The following is a 17,502-nucleotide window of genomic DNA, read 5'->3' on the forward strand; positions in this document are numbered from 1 at the left end:
CCCGGCTTTCCTGGAGATGGTTGAACACCTGCTTGCCAACGGAAAGTGAGAAATGGATTCCTGGTTTTGCTTTGCTGGTGCATGCAGCTTTTGCTTTACCCATTAAACTGTCTTTACCTCAACCCATGATTTTTCTCACTTTTACCCTTTCAATTCTCTCCCCCATCCCAGTGGGGCAGAGTAAGCAAGAGGCTGCTTGAGGCTTAGTTGAGATTGCCCTACTAAATGTATCTCAATAAGCACTCTGAAACGCCACCACTTATCAGCATTCCTGCCAGCTTTTACCAAAGAGTTGGTAGGTCAGAGCATGTCCTGAAAAGAAATGTTTCCTGTTTTTCTTCATTTTTTACTTCCTCATTAGATACTTTGCTTTTGCTTTAGATAGCTCTTTACAACTTTTTTTAAAAAACAAATTCCCCATAGGATTTTTTGCAGAAGACTAACTACATACATACCAGGTCAATCAGTACAATACACCACAGCATTTTTTGAGTGAGGAAACAAAATGAACTTAATAAACACCTTAATTAAGCACATTGACATTTTAGAGAAGGAAAAAAATAGTTTACTGTTACTGATTGCAGAGCCTCTTCGGATTAAGTTTTGCATCCGACCATAAATAAAATTAAATAGTCTACTCTATGAGAAACATTCTTCTTTTTCCATATTACCACTTTAACCCCAAACACATTATATGACAGCCAGGAGGCAGAAATACAATCTTCAATTCCCTTCTTCCCAAGTATAGGAAACCAAACCAGCAACTAGCAGCTATAAACTTTTTTGTGCACACCCTCTCAAGGAGTGTCACACCTGATAACACAGTACGTTAACTTTCTTCCACAGACCCACAGAAGAGCTTCAGAGCTTGTTGACCAGAAAGTTTATGGATGCTCCATCCCTGAAGTGTTCAAAGACATACTGGATGGGGCTCTGAGCAAGCCGTATCTAGTGGGTGGCATCCCTGCCCATGGCAGAGAGGTTGGAGCTAATTGATCTTTAAGGTCCTTTCCAACCCAAACCATTCATTTACAAGAATGTTAAGCTGTGGCAGAACCTATTTTGTATCAGCCCCACTTCCATGACAGGTCTTTCCATCAATATTTCAAAAGCATTAGCACCAGAGACAGGCCAACAGAGCCAAACATTGGCCCTCAGCGCTCCACTTCAGGGCCATCCCAGGACACCAGCCACAGGCTTTTAACACACTGCAAGAAGCTCAACATTTAGACAGTTTCAGGGATCCCCAGGTTGTTTCTACCACAGCATCAGGCCACCAGAAGTTTTTATCCTTCAGTAATAGGACTGGAAGGTCGCACATCCCTGGGAATGCACCTTCCAACCCTACCCCAGAGCCAGAGACCATCCTCTTCTTCCATAGCAGCAGAACAGCTTTGTTCACTAACAGGCACTGGGGCACTACAATAGAGAGAGGGACTCAGGTATATGGGCCATGATTCCTTTTGGAGATAAAATTAATTACTAGGTCCATATGCAGACAGCACCTCAAGCACTATTTCCATAAATCTCCTACCCTACCAATACCTTTCCAAGTTGATTAGAAGTAGAGGACAGGAAGAGGAGAACTAGAAGTACTTCTAGATAGCCTAGCTTTTACAAAACTGAAGTTAGTGCAGGACAGCAGCTATAGGCTGGATTCATGACAGATCACTACTGGGGGGCAGGGGGAAGGCATCTACAAATCACAGCATTCACATTCTCAAAAACAGAGTCCAGGTTTCACAAAAACCTATTTGAGAGCTGGCAGGTTGTTTTGTCAGAAGTGACCTGTGTCACATGTTTCAAAAGCGAGGAATGATTCTTGCACACATAACAAGTAACAGAGTTATCCAAAACACCTCAAGAATCTCTGGTTATCAGATCAATAGCAGGCACCCACGGCAGGTCTTTGTCTGCAGATACTTGATAAATGCCTCTTATTTAAGCTTAAATAACCTTCTGGTGATGTGGAATTGAGGTGTAATAGATAACTATATGCCAGCTTACGATTTGTAACACTGAGTTTAACTTCAAACCAGCCTTCATCAGCAATTTGAAAAATATTTAAACCTTGCTAAATGGGTGGAAGCAAAGGCCATGGATCTTGCAAACTGAACAAGGAAATGAATGGGTTTACTTTTTGGAAGAGAGACTCACATCAGTAACACAGGACATAAACTGAGGCCCACTCAATAGATAATTTTTATTACTTGTTTCAATGTTTTCAATGATTTATAGGCAGGTTCTCAAGTAATGAATTCATACATATGTAATGAATTCATACATAATTAATCTTGAGAAAATTACAAATGCTTCTACTCCTTACCAACCACCACAAGTTTCTATTCAGTTGAAATCTTCTTCACTAGGTGCTTCTAAATAGTTGCTATTTGCCAAAAACAGAAGGCAGTTATGGTGATTCAGTGGGCTGCTTTCAGCTAGTACCAGAAGTGGGAGACTGTGCCAGACATAGTGCTGCTGCCTGGGTTTAGTGGGAATATATTTAAAACTTGTTCATCTCATTCAGATAATTTTATCACAAAACATGTGACTTGTGTTTTCAGAACTTGTGCTGGCTAAGATAAACACATGGCTTTTACATTTCCAGCACTACTTCTCCCTTTTAATTCTACTTCTGGCTTCTCTGCCTACACAATTAAGAGCATATTTAGTATCCACTGTTTAGAGGCATTAATTCAAGGACTAAAGAAACTAAAACCGCACAACAGGCATGGTAAATAATCAATCTAATCTCATCTCAATAATGTTCTCTAACCTGGTTCAAAGGGAGTACCACTAATAATCATAAACACCTCAGTTCTGAACTTTCTATACAAAATAAGCTACAAAGAGCAGTGTTACCACTGTCCAGTGTCCACCCATTCAACCCTCATGCCAAGAGGGGAAGCTACTTACAAAAAGGGAACTGCTTATAGATTTGCTTGCATTGCATCCTTTTCTTTCATAATTAAGACAGTATCTCTAGGTCACAAAGTGCTAAGCCACTCAAAAAGAGGATAGATGTCAATTATTCCACTTCCACTAGGCTTCCAAGGCTTGAAGTAAAAAAAGAAGTTGAGCAGGACAATGTGGAAAGGGCATACAATGCTAGAACAGGAAAGCAGATAAGGAAAACAATACAAATGTGATTCATACAGCTATCTACTGTGGGAGGGAAAGCTCCTAAAGAAAGTCTTACAGTCTCATAAAAACAAGAAGCTGGTAGGGGTTGGAGTTGCTGAGCAGTTTGAGAGAGTTTTAGTTTTACAAAATTAGAGATTTACAGGAGAGGGAAAAAAAAAGTAAAACATAGGTTCACTCTCATTATACCAATGGGGATTTTTTGATTTGTTTTAAAACACCCAGGTCTCACTTGCAGCAAATCACAAGATCTGATGATCCCTTTCATGAGGCTTGGAAGATGCCAACTCAACTACATAGAGCTTTTTCTTTCATTTATTTTTGTTACTATAAACCACTACAGATTCTGGTCATTTCTCCCTTTTCTGAATGAACCAAAATCTTTGCTTTTTTTTTGAGAGCAAATGACAGTCGAGAATTAAACAAAAAATCCACTAGAATATTACTGAAAGCCTTATTTCTACCTTCAACAACGAAGAAGAGAGTAACAACAGATTTAGATGTCCAGATCACAGACCCCACTGTGAAGAACAGAAACTGAATTTCTGATGCCTTTCACAACATGAGGCATTAAACTGCATGAAGGTTCAGTCCAATCACTGAAGTAACCTGCACAACCAGAAAGGGAAGTTGGTCAGCCCAAACCCCTCAGGGAAAGGGAAGCAGGGAGCAGGAGCTCAACTGAAGGTCATTGCAACGAGGGCACATCATCACACATCTGTGTCTTTATACTGCTGTCCTTGAGTGGTTTGAGAACATAAGCTTAAGCAGAAATCAAAGTTTGTTGATCCCATGTAGAGAAGTTATTACACAACCAATAAGCAGCATTTAGACGTTGCTTTGATTTTAAAGGTTACTTCAGTCTTCCTAACTTTTGCTTTACATTCCTCAGGAGGTGTCCTACACATTCATTTCTCTTGTCCTGCCTCCCAAACTGTTTCTTTGTGGTTTCTAGTTAGGATATTCTTACTAACATTTTCCTGAAGGTCTACCTAAGCTAATCTTCATTTCCAGACAATTACACAATTAAGAGAAAAATAAAATCTCACATATTTAAATATCTATGGTTGAATACTATACATGACTAAAAACTCATAAGTAGACATCAGCTGCAGAATGTAAATCAAAAATTATCCTACTATTTCAACTACACCGAAGACTACTATTTTTAAACTAAGTATGTAAGAACAGTTGGATGGCCGGACAACATCCTTTCTCTGTATTTTGTAAGAATTTCCTGAAGTACAAAAACAGTGGAATATTAAATCATGTAACACACAGTCACGCATGTCAGCGTATCAAAAGAAGAAGCTGAGGGGACAGGGAGAAGTATCTACATGATATGTTGAATCCTGATTGAACAAAATTATTCCAATATAATTATCAATAGAATTTGCTCAATAATCCTTATTGAACAGAAATATTCCAATCTTCAATTCATTAGTCTGCAAACCAGAAAAGAACCAAAACAAACAAACAAACCTTATGAAAGGGCAGACCAGAAAAAAACTGAAAGCACAGAAGCTTTAATTCATAATAAGACATTAGTCTGTTTGAGTACTGAAAGTTTTAAATGTGTCTCCTCCTGGAGTCCCCTACATGAAATTTCTACCATGCTACAGACTAGACTGCAACATATTTTTGCTGCAATGGAATTGGTGAAAAGGCAAAACCTGATATACATATTTTCCTGGTTTTGCATTATTTATAAAACAGTAATAAATTCAGGCTCACACAAATCTTTAGGCTGTCAGCAGAGATCTTCCATAAATGGCTTCTTGATGGCCCATGCAAAGTCAACTTCAATTCTTGCCTGCTTCCTAAGAGGTGGAAAGATATACTAAAAGATTCACAAACACATCTGATTATCTATCTCCCTTTAAAACCCATGTTAAGAAGTTCTCTTCTAGATTGTTTCTTTCTACACCCAGATAGGTGTGGAAATCTTGTATGCTTATTGAGTTGGTTGTCCTAAAGGAAGTTATCCTGGATCTCCTCTGAGGAAGGATGACAAACTACTTACAGTAAGAATTCAAATTAAAGGCAAAAACCCCACAACTTTCCTTTGACCACCTCTGCTCTCTGCAGCATCACTTGCATAAGTTAATCAATAAGCTGAAATCTCATTTCCTAGGCATATCTTCAGGTACTGAATATGAAGTTACAGTTAATGTGATAGGCACAGGAAAAAGAATTTATCAAAACTGATGCCTTTTGATCAGCCCCCTGGATGTTCTACCCAGTGTTCCCCTGAAAGAAAGGAAATAATTCAGACTTGGAAAAGAAAATGATTCTTTCTGTTTCATAATTTTTAAGGGTTCCAAGTGTATCCACCACAAACAGAGTCTTTCTAGATGGAGACCCAAACAAAGGTTACTTGTTTGGATATTTTGCAATAGCACAATGTGACTCAGAGGAGGGATTACTAAGTGTACCTTCAGTTTGGGCAATGAAACACTGCCTCTTCAAAGCTCACAGGGCTTGTAGCTTCAACATGAAACACTAATGGCAGTGAAGCAAACAACTCATCTAGATATAAGATGTGATTGCAGCGTGAAACATACTTAAAGTAGCCTAGAGTATCAGGAGCAGCTCAGCCAAGGCATTGTGAAGCTGGAGCCTCCCTGGCTTGGACATTTGTGCCATCATAGTGTGCATGTACGTGAGATGATACGAGAAACGTACTCACCATACATGAGCGCTCAAAGTAATTGAAAAACCATACAGCTAGCAGCTAGTTACCTGCCCCACACTTGTACGTTAAGCACCTACTGTCACTTTCCTTCCAAATGAAAGATTAAAACTTCATTGCATAGTCAATAGAAAGACATCATAACCCTGACTGCCTAAGTTCAAGCACCTAAATACATAATAATTTTACATTTTTTCAGTATGGAATATGACTGGTATCCCAGAAAAAGAAAACACAACTGAGTCAACATGAGTTACTTTGTACACATTCATCTCTATGCTACAGCTTATGAAGCTTGCTGCTGCTCTGGGTAACACTATTTACTGAGCTAGCAAGAGAACTACTGGCCCACCTGATATTTTCCCCCTCATGCTCTAACTGTTTAAAGAGTTGAGTTTTTAGACAGCTCAGGTATACATTTCACAAATACTGAAGTCAAACTGAAGAGTGCAACAGAGCATTAATAACTTGCTCTCTTACACAGAACACCTATTTTGCCTTTACATATACCCTCCTAGGAGACCAGTTCTTGGACACCCTTCCGAAATTTTCTACAGTCTCCCAATCCACCAGGAAGATGAATTTCCATATGTCTGCAATTTTTGTCAGAAGCTTTGCCATCGTATTTACATTGTTTTACTAGCTGTTTTTCTTGTTTACGCCTCCCTCCCTCATACATTTTCAGTATTGTCACATAGCAGACAGTCAGCACGTGAATTAACCTTTCAGCTGTCAAGTCTGTTTTGACAGACACATCTGGAAAATACACCTCTTCCTTCAGTAACCAGGGAAGAAAGAATGCAATGTCAAAGGCACAAACTCCTCATTATGAAGATTCTTAGTTTTGCTCCAAACTACGGTCTGTGACCTTAAAACATGACTTATTCAATCAGTTCAAGAACTTGTACAAACTCATCTGTCCTACTGAAGACTCCAAAGTTGCTCATGTTTCTCAAGCCACAATGCCTTGGCATGGTACTGGACAGCTTTAGCCAGGCACAGATCGCAGGTCACTAATACTTTTCAGGGAAAGTCTCACTTGAACTGTTGAGTAGTTTCCCACTTAAGCTAGAACAGGACAGTCGCTTTGCAGACTATTATTAAATACCACATCCAAAGTGGGAATTTAACATAGGGCTGGAATACAGAAGGTATTGCAGAGGTTGACACACACATTTATCTTGGCCTGCATCAAGTACTCACAACAAGGTGGTATAACCTCCACATTAGCTTGCCTCTGAAAGAGTTGGTACTAAGTGTGTTACTTTGTCTCCTGTTTCTTTTTGATATGTATTTACACTCTCATGATTTCCTTTTCAAGATACAAAAATATATAACCTATAACCATGCACAGTAATCCCAGGGAAACCATGGTATGTGTGTATGAGGCACTAGTCCTCAGCCACCATTGTTTTACGTACAACAATTATGAACAACTGACATGCAGAGGCCAACATAATATTCTGCAGAATAATTTTTCCAAGGGTAAAAAGAAAAAAAAAATAAAGTCAAAGACTCTTGGTGGTAACTGCCCTTGAGCCATGACTCACCAACAACAAACTAAGGGCTTTTTATTCTCCATAATTTCCATCTTTCCATCTTGTGTATTGTTTAGTCCCCACCTCTTCAGCACAGGTACACACTCAGTAGCCTTCCTCACTAAATCATCTCTGATGTCCAAGACACTTTTCAAGGTGATATCCCCTATGTGCTTCCAACAAGTAACCTCCTCAACTAAAGACATCTTATTACACATTCAGCAACACCCAACCCCAGTCACTGTCACCATTTCACCAGGTTCAGAAAGGCACATGCATCAGAGTCCTTTCTGGCTTTGACTAACCTACCCAACCATCTCATCTGCAGCTTCTTTTCCCTTGCAGTAATCCTCTACTTCCAAAAGTCAAAACCAGCAGAACATCAAACAGAGTAGCTTCTATCAGTCTTCATTTGTGAGGAAAATACATCACTTAAATCCTACTCTTTCTTCATTCTGTTTCAACATGATGGAGGGCCATCCTTCCCCCTTCCCTACTGCCAATTTGCATGTTGTTCACCATACAGGAATGTTAGGCCCCAGGGCAGCCAGGAGACCAGCCTGCCTGGGCTGATCTCCTATGACAGGGACCAAGTCACATCCCATCCCAGGTTTCTCCTGAGAACTTTGCTAGGTCTCCACCTTTATGAGGAAACAGAACAAAGCTGCATCCAAATTTCAGATTGGACATTAGGAAAAGGTCCTTCACTGAGAGGGTGGTCAATCCCTGGTACAGGCTCCCCAGAAAACCAAGCCTGTCACAATTCAAGGAGCATATGGAAGATGCTCTTGGTCACACAGTTTACTTTCAAGTAATTGAACAAGGAGCAGGGAATTGGACTTGATGATCCTTATGGGTCCCTTTCAACTCATGGATTCCTTCTGCACATATTCTATGTGCAGAAGGAAGTGTACATCAACACAGATAAATTCTGAGGGGGGGGGGAAACACCCCCAAAAAAACCCCCAACCAAAACTCAAGTTCCTCTCTTGCTTAGTTAGGCTTTAACACTTCAACATTTCTTACAAGGAGGAACCTAACACGTCTTACCACCTAAACATTCACACCTAATCCGAGAAAGCTCAGCACAGGCAGTTGCCTGCACTGCAGCTTATGAAACCCTAGTGGTCAGAGATTGGAAGCTGTGAGAAATTCACACATGCTCACCAGCACTGATCCATCAGACATCAGCAAACCAGGCACAAGAGATGTATGCACTCATTAGGCAAGTACACTGCAGTTGACCTAAGCCACAGAAAACCCTTTTCCAGGCTATGTTTATCTCCTTTGTCCCTAAATCTACTAAGTCTGACAAGTGAAAAAAAAAAAAAATCTGCAGGTGCAAAATAAAGGGGTGTAAGGTGTAAAAATATGAACTGGTTGCTGAATATTCACAGAGGAAAATAATCAAGTCAGTTCTTGCAGACAGATAGCTCACGATGAGAGGAAGGAAAAGAAGGAAAGTCTGCTTTCCCCGTTAACCTTTATGTTTCCCCATTATAATACTGCATGAATATCTGTTGGCAAGTTCAAAACTCAGCTTCTTAAAATAGAATTACAGGATCCTGATGTGAACTTTTTAAACTGCTTGTCATTAATTTACTGGTTGGCTGCTCTAATACTAAGCCAGCAACACAGGGAACATGACCACTAATCATTAAGAAACCTTGCTACTGAGGGCACCACTCATCTGTCAGATGAACAAATGTCAACTTTAGAGAGACTGAAATCTAACACACAAACTACTTTTGCCTTTTGAAATACAAAGGCATCAGAAAACATGCCTGAACAACCAAAAGATTCCCACAATATCATTAGCTCACCTCACACTATTATTTTCGATTCAATGGTGGTGCAGGGCCAAGACCTTCAAAACTTCAGGATGCTTTCTGCTACCAGAGACAAGAGATAACATGCTAGCTCAGAGCTGCATGCCATCAGCACCCAGCAGGAAGTTTTGGTTTACTCTGCAGCTGCTGTCAGCACTGCCTAGAAGATATAAATATATACACACATTATATATATATAGCTTTGACATCCTGAGTGTCCAATGTGTCTTCATGTGAAAAAGTTCTTCTGGCTGATGCTGTTGCTTACTTTCCTTGTTCCAGAAAAGTACTACTTCAAATATACTAGTATGAAGGTCTCAAAGCATGTACTCAAATGCTTTAGAGACTAGGCCATTTCCAGTAGACTAGTCCTTTAAAACATGTTAAAACTGTAAAGTTTCTTTTTTTGTATAGTTTATGCCACATTTTTTTTAATTCCTTTGAATTAACTGATCCAAAGAGAAAACGAACAAAGGCAATCTGTAGCATCAGAAGATAAGGAGTAATAAATAACTTTCTGCACCAACCACGAATACAACAGCAACCATGCTAGGTCAGACACAAGCCCCTGACAGTGAAGAAATAGTCAAAAGCAGATGGCTAGGGGAAAAAAAAGAGCTTCAAAACATGGCAAGCATATGATACTTCTCACAAGTATTCTTCCATCTGTGGCTCATTTGTTTCTTTAAGTTGAATGCAATTTCCAAATAACTTCTCTCGTAATCATCAAATTGGAAAACTGGAAATGTTGAACTATTTGCCATGAGCATTTACATAAAAAAGCCAATCAAGTCTGACAACTTCTGCACACCCATTTGACAAGACTTGCGGATAAGAACATGAAAGATTTAGACTAGACTAAGCAGCTGATTTTTCCAAGATAAAGAGAGGTGTGAATGTACAGCCAAGAGAAAAAGAGTCCTCCCTGGAATAACTGATTTGCACTTCAGTCCTAGCTTGGTAGAACAGGTCAGGTGTGCACACTGTGATTCACTGAGTGATAACAACACAGAAACATACATTTTAGAGCACTGTGGCAAGAAAATTTCATTCTTCCTGGGAAAGTGAGAGAAGTAATGCAATATCAACGCAGTGATGAGTGAAAATGACACATATTTTAAATAATTCAGAAGATGCACAATTAAACTTGTGTCGTACTAATATCCATCCATGCTTAACTTTTGATAGATCACCACTACTGCAGATATTCTCATCAATCACTAAAGTCTAATCTTGTACAAACAAAACTCTGTATTACTGGAATGAAGCTTCAGTGGCTTACACTGCTACAGCCAAATGCCTGACCCATACCAGAACAACAAAAACCATACACACCAAACTACAAGTAATATATAGGGGACTTCTGTGGAGATAATGGTCCCCAAAATAACATTGATAAGCAACAACAAAAATGCACATACATTCACATACTAAATATAACGCAAACTGAGAAAATTAAAAAAGAAGATGAATTCCAGTTTACCTGGTTCAATTATGTATCAAACTAGTAAAGTAGTTACTACCAAGCACCCCCATTTTTCTAGGTCAAATCTTCCATATTTCTACAATGTACATTGTACAAAGTACTATTAAGGTATTAAGATGGATGTCTTGAGATGGCACTCATTATTTAGGTAGGTAGGATGGATGCATACTTTTGTCATATTGCCATGCTAAAGAATTTTAAATCTCCTGGATGATTGTTTCTTGCTGGATTTCTCTATAATATCTGCACACACGTAATTGAAGAAAACAATGTATCTGTATTTGATAACCATGTCACTGCTTCACAAGAATGCAGTAGTAAGCAACTCAAGTTAATAAACAGACAAAAAAGCTAAATTTTAAAGTCCTCCTTACTACATAAATTCCAAGCTTAGTTGGTACCCACCTGGTAGAGATAAGATAGTGAGACTATAGAGAGATAAGAGCCACAGGCCAAGGTCTCCAGTTGTGGCTAGCAAAAGCATAAGGTCCGCACAAAATAAAAATAATAAATAAATAAATTATGCAGGCTTTTGAATCCCCTTGTGACTTAACATCAGGGTTACAAGTGTCCACATGGTCCCTTCCTTCTTCACCCGGACAGGAGAAAGCATATATAAGCCCTGGGAGCTTCTATTTGTTCCAAGGTTAATGAGACTCCACATGCCCTAAAACAGTCTAGTGCCCGGTCTTAGCAACTTCCAAGTCAACAGAGAGGTGGTGAAAGAGTCCACACCTGCCTGTGAAACACAAGAGAAGGGACAGCTGGGCTCAATGCTCACTCCAACAAGAGAGAAGGACGAGGAATACATGTTATGCCTCCCCTGGTAAAATACAGCAACACTTTTCAACAAGTGTTCTACAAATACAGCTTCAGCAATCCTGCTACAGAAGTCCTGCCAAGTCTTAGAGAGCAGCAGAGCTTCCACTGCAGTGTTATGCAGGCAGCAGCATCAGCAGCGGCCTGCTCCAGGGTACAGAGGAAACCATGGTCACTGGGAAGGCGATTGTTGAGTTCTGAACACTTGTGTTGCCCTGAGACAGGAATCACCTGGGTGCTTCATCTGGCACATGGAGAACCCAACTCTGGAGCTTTCCAGATGCCACGTAGAGCTGGTAGCCTGAAGCCTCAAATAACATGGACTAAAATACTGCAATAAGAATAAATGATTGAAAAAAAAAGGGTTCTAAATGCAGACAAGCCTTGAAGGGACTTATTTTTTTGTGTATGATAAAAAAAATCAGAAGGGTGTAATGGAAATTACCAAAGAACAACATCACCAAGATAATTCTGTTGAAATAAAGCCCACTATTAATCTCCCATGTGGGTCTGGCTTAATAGAAGCAAGCAGCAATTGCCCACAGGAGACTTCCCACAGTAAAACACATCAATTCCAAAATGGAAGTCGATTTTTTTTTCAAAAATACTGCAAAGGACATAGAAAGTATGTTTAAAACAGAGCTACTGGTACAAAGCTTTCATCATAGTTACAGATTAAGAAATGCAAGAAGCAAAAGTTCTTAAAAATCTCCTTCCCACCCCCAAATGTGTTTCTGCATAATTTCTCGGCAGTTTCATTTCTCCTCTTCCTCCTTCTCAATTCCTGATGCAGGAAAAGCCATTTTGGACTAGGTTGTGACATGAAGTGACACAGCAAATGAACTTCCCTCCCAAACGTCACCAAAAGGAAACTGGAATATTGCACGATGCTGCGGCTCCACAAGTTTCACAAGGACACATAATCAGCATTCTTCATGTTGCCACTAATAAATCTTCTAAAATCCAGCTAAACATGAAAATAAAAAAATATTGAACAAGATTATTTTTCCCCAAGATCAATTTAAGGAGTAAGAGCGTTTATAGACCTCACTTTTCTGGACAGTCTTAGTCCTTTACATGACAGGGGGGAGCTTCCTGACTTAACAATCAAGAGCAAGACATTCATATGACTACACATGACCACAACCCATACTCCTTCCTGCATCCCGGAGATGCTGCCTGCCACAATACAGCGGGCCAGACAGCCCCTTGCTGCTATCCCAGACAGAAACTGCCTGCAGCCCGTGCTCTCTGTGCATTAATTCCTTATGCTCTTATTGCTGTGGTGAAGGGGAACGCCACGTCTGAACGGCTGGTGAGCAGCGCGCTTTTGGAAGTCCAAGTCTGACACCAGCTGATATCAAAAGGATACTCATCGCCACACATCGAGAAGGGATGAGCAGAAACTGTAAGCTCTCTAATTCCTACCTGAATTTGCCGTCAGTAGCAATCTACTCGGGCAAAAGAGCAAACTGGCGCCGCAATCTTCCCTGTACATTCACATTTCGCAAAGCAAGTCCAAAAACACTACAGATGAGCAGACGTAAGGCCCCTTCTGGCCCGTCAAAATCGTATTTCTTTTCAGACTTTGTACTACTGCCAACCCCTATGTTTCAGGCGACTGACTTTACCGTAGTGCCAAAACAAGGCGCTAAGCACCAGGGCAGGGTTCCCGGGGCCGGCCTCCCCCGCCAGGGCACCGGGGGACCATCTCTCCATCTCCCACTCGCCGCTTCTCGGAAAGGTGAGGCTGTCCCGAGCCAGGACACCAGCCCGCAATCTTTCCCATCGACAGCTCGTACATTAGGGCAGAACCAAAACTAGGGAAAAGAAAGCCATAGGCATCGTGACCCTGGCACAGAGGGTGCCGGGGGCAGCGCCGCTCTCCTCGGACTCGGAGGACAGGGGCAGCCCGCCGGCAAACGCCGCCCAAATTCTTTAGAGTCCCGTTCCGCCAGGAAACGCCGGGAGCCCGCGGGGCCAGAGCCCCCCTCCTCCGGGCCGCCCCCCGCTCACCTGCGGTGTCCCAGATGGAGATGTTGTACGGACCCCACTGCTTCAAGTAGAAGGCGCCGCCGACGGTGCTGACCGTCTCCTGGAAGCGCCGCTCCATGTAGCGGTGCAGCAGGGAGGTCTTGCCCACGTTCATGTCCCCCAGCAGCACCACCTTCCCGTCCGGCTTCTTCATCGCGGCTCGGCTCGGCTCGGCTCGGCTCGGCTCCCTGCCGGCGGCCGCTCCCGCCCCCTGCCCCGGCCGCCCGCGGGCCCGGCCCGGCCCGGCCCGCTCCGCCCGGCGGAGCCCCGGAAGCGGCGGGACGAGGGCCCGGAGCCGCCTCCGCCGGCAGCGCAAACTTCGGGGGCTCCGCCGGAGCCGCCGCGATCCAGCCCCGACTTCGGCTCCGGCTGCTCCTCCTCCCCGGGCCGGCCCCGCTCCCGCCCCCACCAGGGGGAGGGGACGCGGGCGAAGAGGCGGCCGGAGCTCCGCGAAGCCCGAGCCCGAGCCCCCGCCCCTGCCCTGCCCCGCGGGAGCCGGGTGATGTGTCCCGGCCGCCTCGGGCTGGGGTGGCCGCTGCCGGGCTGCCGAGCAGCCGCCACTCGCGGGGGCATCGACTGAGCCTTCGGGGGATGCTGCTGCCCCCCGGGCTGCCTGCGTCCTTCCCGCCGGAGACACCGCAGCCACCAGCTCCACAGCCCTCCTGGAGCCCAGCCGAAAGCCCGCTCATCCCGCTCGCCTCCCAGGGTGTACGTGGAGGGGCGGAAAGTTGCTCCGAAATTAGGAGCACAGTCAGGTGCCCAGCTGCTGTAATTTGGGTTAATTCCATTTCAGGTGACAGAATTGCAACCATTTAAATTACCCAGAGATCTAGCCTATCATTTTTACATCGGTCATTTTTGTGCCAAATAAATCTGGAAAAAAATATTTTAATAGGATATAAACATGCTACAAATTTGGAGCAAATAAAGGGATAATGTGTACACCACATCGTGGAGGGAAACAACTGTTACAGGATTTTTAAGAGAACTTACGAGTTAATAATTTTCTCTCCCTAGCAGCACTTTTCAAAATAAATAGATGCACATCCTCATTCTTGCATGTCTCATGTTGAAACTCTTACAATTTCTTTAGCCAGTCTAGGCTTTGGATTTATGAGATGCTACGATTTTTGTTTACCTGCTAAAAGGGACTAGCTGCGTAGCAGTGTGGGGTTTTAAGCCATGCCTACTTAATTTTGCTTATTCTGCTTTTACTGCTCATATTTGTGGTTTTGCAGCTGTACCCAGTGATACATAATTTCAGTTCAGAATCAGATATACTCCAGATATTAAAGTACTGGAAATACGCAAAGAGAGAGGATGTTAAATTATTTGGTAAAAAAAAATCTTACAAGTGACTCCAAAATATTAACATGAGATGTGATTCAGGACTATGTGAAATACTATGTGAGGGGGAATTGTTATACTTTGATAATTGTGTGGCAGTATTTTTCTGTGGCATGTGCGGCCTTTGCTTCAGATTCCCATCTCAATCCCAGAGCTGGTAAACATATTAAATCAAGGTGCTTCTCTGAGGCAGTGCAAAGCAAGTAGTGTTCTTCCAGGTGCTTGGTATGAAAGTGTAAAAAGAACAGACATTCTTTTTGCATGCATACTTCTCGCAAATTCCCAAGTGCAATATAAGTTACATCCTTTTGAAGTGGCAGATGCCATTTCAGAAAGTGAAAAGAAGAATTTGGTATAAAATAGTTTGGACCATAAGGATCTGCACCAGCAAAAAGGTCCTGAGTTTATGTACTCTCACCTTATGCATTGTATTCTGTCTGCAGAACAAACACCTAAAAGCTTAAACACAATTATTGATTTACATCAGTGCTTTTGCTACCAAATGCTAGCAGTTAAAGCACTAAAGCAATTATTTCTGAATTTCACCAAAATTCTGCTGTACTTGAATTATTTTCATGTACAAGTGAATTGTAGGTCTTTCTGGTGTTCGAAACAGGTATCAATAATTTCTAACAGTGATGCAGAGAAGTTAGGACAGAAAACAATTTCAGTAATACGGTGAAAATGCAACTGGGATTTTAGGGTTTGTTAATAATAAACCCTATAAAAAGAGAAGCCCACTCCCTTCGCAGATGTTTTCCGCAGTTTCTTGAAACACATACCTAAATCCCCACATTTTTGACTGTGTGTATTAACAGCTAGCAGCAGTCAGACAGACAGGGGACTCTCCTGAAAGTGCTAGCAACTGACTTTGACTGACGGCAATGTACTACTTTTGTATGTTAACCATAGCCTAGCTAAATGAGATGCCAAATCCATCTGGTCCAGTACTCATTTGGACCTGGGGTCACAGTCCCTCACTCAGGCAGGGATGTGCATTATCTCAGTAGTATGCATCTCCCATTCACCACTTAAAGGATTACCTCTGTTGCACAGCAATCTATGCCTAATAATCAGGTGCAATAGGATTGGAGAGTACTGGGTGTTGTTTCAGATCCCTGAGAGAATTTAGGAAAATTATGATCTGGACAGGTTCCAGGTATGTAGAAGGGCTCCTGAGGTAGGCCCTTAAAAACTCAATTTGTAAAGTCCTCAGCAGTCTGAGATCCCACTGACTTCAGGAAAACACCTTCATTAGGCACAGCACAGTGTCCTTGGTTATTACTGCCAATGTCTCCTTGGATGAATGCACTCCAATCTACAGCATACAATTTAAGTCGCCTCTTGTTAAAGTCAAATGGCTCAAGATAGTCTGTAATGCAATATAAATAATAACAGAGCATATGTGAAAATATTTGGGAAAACATTAAGAGCCTTTAATTTGCTCTCTAACACTCAGATGCATTGGCCTGTTGCAAGATAATTTCCCAAAATCACTGAGACGTCTGTAGCAAGAGATCTTCACGGTAGAAGTATGGGCATGAAGAATGTCTAAAGTGCTCGATAGGAAGGAATATGGAATACTTTGCTGTCTAGGTAGTGCATGTATGTGGACTGCACGTAGTGTCTGGTCTTTGTTTTTCATTTTTGAGCATCTGAAGAGGCCTTTAATTACAGTGAGGTTGTTCATTAATCTTCCTGACACCATGAAAACATGGTCACCATGGTTGGTCTCCAGATATTCTGAAATTCAGACACTTGGGCTAGGATACAGAGGTGAATAACACATTAAAGTTTCTTAACCATTTCTGTGCTAGAGTAAGACCCTCTCAAGAGTAAGAATGTTAGCCTTGTACATAAGCCAAAAACCTGAGCCAGTAATGACTGTACTGACGTCAGGGTAACTCAACCTTTCTAGTCTCGCACAGTATGAAAAGTGCTTAATGTTGCAGGAGAAAATTAGAGCCTGTTTATTTGTTTCCTTGCCAGCCTTACCTGGGTATTTATATACATTGTCCTGCCTATGGGCCCCATTTGGTCTCCAGGCTAACAGTACTTTGTAAGTTCACATGAGGTGAAATGTTTGCCACAGAACAGGGTTGTTTTTTGCTGAGCTGATCTTATTTTGGAGACAAACTGAGTAAGTGATTGAAGGCATATGTCATGTCAGCTACTAACTGCTGCCCCCAACATGTCACAGGTGTGCTGTGGCCTTTGTGTTCAGCATCATAACATGTCTCTTTCTTTTGTCTTCCAGCAGTGCCTCTGTCTTTTGGGATGTTGAATCTCCATGACTAGATGTGTGCTTTCTGGAGATACTGCAGGGGATCTCAATGGGATTGTTTGTAATGATAAAGGCAGTACAAACTGCTGAAAGAAACATGCTGCTTTTTAAAGACAGATGAATCCATAACTTAGAGGCATGTATCTCAGTTATCTAGTGAATCCTAGTCAAGGTTTTGTGAAACAAGGAGAGGGCAGTAAGAGAGGCTTATCCCTTGTCCTCAGTACGTGCTGGCACTCCAGTGCTTTGTTGCACCTCTTCATGAAGTATGAGGTCACTGCAAAACCTACTAACAGGTACCAGTCGGTGAACCACGGCAATTTCTGTTTTTG

At 42.0% G+C, this 17,502-nt stretch overlaps 1 protein-coding gene across 1 annotated transcript in view; it reads right to left on the bottom strand.

Moving 5' to 3' along the window:
- The window catches only part of RAB20 (RAB20, member RAS oncogene family), a 35,348-nt gene extending 21,506 nt beyond the window's left edge, over window positions 1–13,842 (bottom strand). Inside the window, exon 1 of the mRNA XM_051772859.1 lies at window positions 13,522–13,842. Coding sequence (XP_051628819.1) covers window positions 13,522–13,693 — 172 coding nt within the window. The 5' untranslated portion in view covers window positions 13,694–13,842. The remainder of the gene's footprint in view (window positions 1–13,521) is intronic.
- Between the last annotated feature and the right edge of the window lie 3,660 nt (window positions 13,843–17,502).

The sequence above is a fragment of the Manacus candei genome, unplaced genomic scaffold (assembly GCF_025592945.1).
Source record: "Manacus candei isolate 608988 ecotype Guabito, Panama unplaced genomic scaffold, ASM2559294v1 h1tg000159l, whole genome shotgun sequence".
Lineage (NCBI taxonomy): Eukaryota > Metazoa > Chordata > Aves > Passeriformes > Pipridae > Manacus > Manacus candei.